At 34.2% G+C, this 5,234-nt stretch overlaps 1 protein-coding gene across 1 annotated transcript; it reads left to right on the forward strand.

The window, feature by feature from the left end:
• The first annotated feature begins 732 nt into the window (after window positions 1-732).
• Window positions 733-2,684, forward strand: LOC137718751 (homeobox-leucine zipper protein HAT22-like). Its single transcript, XM_068458289.2, has 3 exons — window positions 733-1,526; window positions 1,690-1,769; window positions 1,987-2,684. The coding sequence occupies exons 1-3, from the start codon at window positions 1,017-1,019 to the stop codon at window positions 2,306-2,308; spliced, it is 912 nt and encodes a 303-aa protein (XP_068314390.2). The 5' UTR covers window positions 733-1,016; the 3' UTR covers window positions 2,309-2,684.
• Window positions 2,685-5,234: the final 2,550 nt, after the last annotated feature.

Genomic DNA, 5,234 nt, shown 5'->3' on the forward strand with positions numbered 1-5,234 from the left:
AAAGTCAGATAGATAGGTGATGATAATGAACATGTAATAATCGATTTTTCCTAGCTAAAAAGGAGTTCAGAAAAAACTCTAGTTAGAAAAGTCATGCAGGAACACAGATTGTGGTACTCAAAGAGTCATTTGGGTGGTCTGCAAACTAGGTCTACATGCAGGAACACAAAGGATTGATCTTCAGACTCTTATCAATGTTGCCTTCCTTAGATTGTTTCAATAAATTCGAAACTTGAAAATAAATGTATTTTCCATATTTTAAGAGTAAATGTATGAAATTCTTCTAATAAGATATATATGTGTATATCAATGTACCATGAATATTGCATGTGTTCATTAAATACACATGAGAATAACCATTAATTTTCACACTAAATTATTTTTTTGATCAAATTTTCACACTGTATTAGTGTGAAAGTGGTCGAAAGTATATACGTTCCTACCTAAAGAATCTCTCTCTCTCTCTCTGTAGAATAAAATAGTTGTTCGATCGTATAATATAAAGTGAGAATTCAGTAGATCAAAAAGTGGAATGAAAAAGGTGAAAAGTGCCGAATCATTATTCCCCTCACTCTTTAATGTGCGTTCTTGTGTACACCCACATTCCATGTGGCTCCACGCATGCTTACACACACACACACACACACACACACACAAACATATACAAACTCGCTTAATTAGCTTCATATACCTTCTATACACATCAACTGTATCGAGACGTATATAGACATTAGAGTAGTAGAGAATTTGTTTGTGATATTGGTCAACCTATGAGGACAAAGAGACATGGGGTCGATCTAATTGTTATATTTCCACAAAACCATATTCGTCACTCACTTTCCTTCCTTTGCTTAAATAATCCGATCCCCACAGCCCTACTACTCCAACTCTCCCTCCTAAAAAAAATACCATATTCTTTTGCCTCCACGCTCAGACTTTTTTTTTTTTTTTTTTATATATAAATATTTTGTAATTAATTTGTTGCTACAACAACAATAATATTATTAGAGAGATCGATGGGTTTTGATCATGAAGCTTGTAACACCGGCCTTGGACTCAGCCTAGGTTGTCAAGGTAATCCAGATCATCATACAAATTTGCAGGCTTTCGATCTCGATCACCAAAAGAAGAAGAAAATACAGTTGAAATACGATCACCTATTGCCGGCTCTAACCCTAGGTCCATCGTCCGGGGCTAAGATCGAGGCCGCCAAATCGGATGATCATTTGCACCAAGTAGTATATGTGCAAGCACAAGAACAGGCCTCTTCTCCCTGCAGCGGCGCCGTTTCTTCGTTCTCCAACTCATCTAGTTTCAAGAGGGACAGAGGTTTGGGTGTTGAAGAGATAGAGGGAGAGGTAGAAGAAGAGAGAGTAGTGAATATCACTACTTCATCAAGAGTAAGCGACGAATTATATGATCAAGATCAAGATCACGAAGGCAGTCCTAGAAAGAAACTCAGACTTACAAAAGAACAATCCGCCACTTTAGAGGACACCTTCAGAGAGCACACTACTCTCAATCCAGTAAATATTATATTTTTCCATAAACCATCTTTATTTATGTATTTATTTGTCTTCATGTTATTATAAGCTTGTGTTTAGATTATCATTGTTTATCAATAATTATCTTATCGTATTAATTTTTCTAGTTATTTGTCTCATGTTATAAGCTTTTTTATTTTTTCAGAAACAAAAACAAGAACTGGCAAGAAAGCTAAACTTACGCCCACGACAAGTTGAAGTCTGGTTCCAAAACAGGAGGGCTAGGTATAATTTATTTACTTTAATTTCCAAGATGTGCTCAGTATTTATCCTCACTGAGTGGGAGGTCTCGAGTTCAGTTAACATGAATATCAAGTTCATACTTAATTATTCTTATTATTTGTATTCAAAATTTTCAGGATGTGCATGTTTGATGCTTGTTCATATGAGTCTCCACTAATATATAATTTTCTAATATTCTTAATTTATTACAATTTTGTAGGACCAAGCTGAAGCAAACGGAAGCAGAGTGCGAGTTGTTGAAGCAATGTTGTGAAACATTGAAGGAAGAGAACAGAAGGCTACACAAGGAGCTGCAAGAGCTCAAATTAATGAAACAAACAGCAACAGCAGCAGCACCCTTTTACATGCAGTTTCCAACTGCCACTCTCACCATGTGTCCCTCCTGTGAGAAAATCTGCAACGTCGGCGATCATCATAATCATAATCACAACGAGTCATCGACAAGTCCATTTTTAGTCGGGTCGAATAAGAATCACTTGATCTTCAACCCCTACAGTACTCATCCATCTACAGCTTGCTAGCTATAGTGTGCTGCCAAATTAATTAAGGCCAGATTATCACTAGCCTTTTATATATATATATATATATATATATGAATGCAGCATGCATAGTTCGATTTAATTTGTACAGAATGAAGTTTAACCGTAGAGGTTAAGTAATTTCTGTCTCTTATTTACGAATATTATTGTGTGCATGTATATGTTATTATATTTTGCGATTTTAGCTAGTGTCTCCTCATGTCAAGGATGTTTTTGTTTTCTTGCGTCTTGTCCATTGCGTCTTGTCCAATGACAAATCTAGCTAGGTTTACTTTGTACGTAATGTCACTGTTATGGCATGGGCAATTTGTGGATCATAATTAACAATATGGTTTAATATGAGAATGATGTTTACATATGCACAGCCTATAATTGTTCACACTATGAATTTCAGAAAAGTTGGTGGACCGGGCGAGTGGGATGTGATTTGAACAGAGGTGTATGATTAAATTCGAAGAATTTCTTGGTGTATTTCATATCACGCGATCTGTTGCTTTTTCTAATACTAATAATAATGATTCTATGTAGTCTATGTAATACTACAGTTTAGTGATATTTTTCTTTATTTATAAGTGAAGGGTTTTAGATTTGATTCTTGTCAAACACAAATTTGAACTATATTATTATTAACCCAGTGTGAGACTTCCTTAGTGTAAATATATATTATCATTTGCTTAAAAAATTCAATAATGAACATTCCCTAATTAGTTCTTGATCATAGGAGTATAAACCACTTCTGGTCGATATATATTAATTAAATTAGTTCATGATGATGTGTAGCAAACATGATTCTTTTGTAAAAAAATAATAATAACGATGAAGAATTTGTGTGCATGCTGCGAACTTTTGGCTTAACTTGTAATTAAAATTTTATTGATTCTTTTGTAATTTACTTGTATAAGTCCACACATTTTTTCTATGAACAATTTTTTTTTTTTTAAATGGGAAGGAGAAAAGGAGAGAGAACGTGGAAGTGAGAAGAGAGTTTTTTATTTTGAATAATATTAGGTAGATTAAATTTGCAAACTAAATAATGAGTCACCAATAAGAAATAAATACGTTAATCAATACTTTTATTTTGAGTAATATTAGGTAGATTAAATTTGCAAACTAAATAATGGGTTACCAATTAGAAATAAACACGTTAATCAATACTTAGGTGATAATCAAATTATCAACTTCCATATCACTTAGCTTACAAAGTTTAGTCTACAAATTTAGGGGGCGAGATATTTTAATTATTTTAATGAATTTAGGTGTATTCAATTATGATTTTAAGTGATTGTTTAATATTCAACATGTATTCAATTACGAATTTAAAATAGTTTATTAAAATCCTTAGAAATTTAGGTGCATTCAATTAGAAGTTATAACATTCTAGGTGTATTCAGTTCGAAAATTGTTTCAACAAATTTTAAAAAGTTGAGGATTTTGAGGGAATTAAACAGATTTCATAGTGTATTTTAAGTATTCACAAATCTCACCTCTTGCCCCAAGATTTCAGAGGAATTGACTCAAATTTTTACATGGAATCTCTACAAATCAATTAAACTCTATCAAAATCCATAGATTTATAAATCCTTCAAAATCTCAATTGAATACACCCCCTTAGTCTCTCTAGCATTATCCTGTTATTTAATTTTTTTTAACAAACGATATTATCTACACTAAGAGGAGGGGAGTGAGCTTAGTCTCACAATGGGCTAGCAATAACGTGGTTTAAATTCGTCTTTGGTGAGAATTAAACATAAGATCTCTCACTTACAAGTGAAGAGGGATACCACTAGACCAAGGTACTAAGTGGCCCTTTTATTTGTTAATATTAGAGATATGTTATAGGATTACATGTCGGTGGGGCTTAAATAAAAATTAAATAAAAAAAAACAAATTTTGATTTGTGCGAAATTACTTTACTGTCCATGATTTTATTTTGTCATAGAAGATTAAATTATCTTTTCATCATCATTTAATTGACAAGATAATTTTGTTAATAGATAGTATAGATGTAGAGAATAGAATTTAGTGTCTAGCATGGTTCTCATAAACCGGTTAAAAGTTGCAGTAATCGAATTTTCTACTAGCATATGAGAGCAGATCCACCCCACAGAAAATTGCCCAGCACCCAGTCAAATTACCAGCCCAGCACCCAGTCCACACCCTCCAGCCCGTGAAACAGCCCGGCACCCAGCCCACGCCAGGCAGCAGCCCAGCCCAAAATGGACAGACCCAGAGGCCGGTCTGTTTGTGGCGCGTGCACAACACGCGGGGGAGATGGCGAGTAGCCGACAGCTACTGCAGGCAGTGGGGCCCGCGGTGCAGGGCAAGTGGCTGTGTTTGTCAAAGGGCTACGTGGCCCTCCTCAGAGCCGTTGGATTTCCAACGGCTATTTTTTGTAGACCGTTGGATTTCCAACGGTAAAAAAAATTTAAATTTAAGTTTTAAATTGGACCGTCCGATCACAGATCAACGGTCCACGTTTATTTGACCAAAAATTAAAAAAAAAAAAAGGCCCAACGGTCAGAAATTTGACCGTTGGCCATGTGGCAGCGTGTTGGCTGTTGGATTTGATTATTTTTCAAATCCAACGGTCCAGATTAATTACAACATTAAAATTTATTAAAAATTAATTAAAAAATGTCAAAAAATTTTTAAAAAATACAGAAAAATTTTAAAAAATTAATTTTTTTTTCTATAAATACCTAACCCTCATCTTCCACCTTACACCACATTTCAATATTTTCTACACTTTCTTCACTTTCTACATTTGAATATTTTGTACACTTTGAGAGAAAAAAATGACTTCGTGGAAGTTCATTGAAGATCTTAGCGGAAATCTATTCAAAAAATAGTACGTTTCAGATAATGACACGTGGCGTGACGAGATTGGTTAAAAATCTTATCGACATCT

This window comes from Pyrus communis, chromosome 8, assembly GCF_041283825.1.
Source record: "Pyrus communis isolate YQ-2024b chromosome 8, ASM4128382v1, whole genome shotgun sequence".
Lineage (NCBI taxonomy): Eukaryota > Viridiplantae > Streptophyta > Magnoliopsida > Rosales > Rosaceae > Pyrus > Pyrus communis.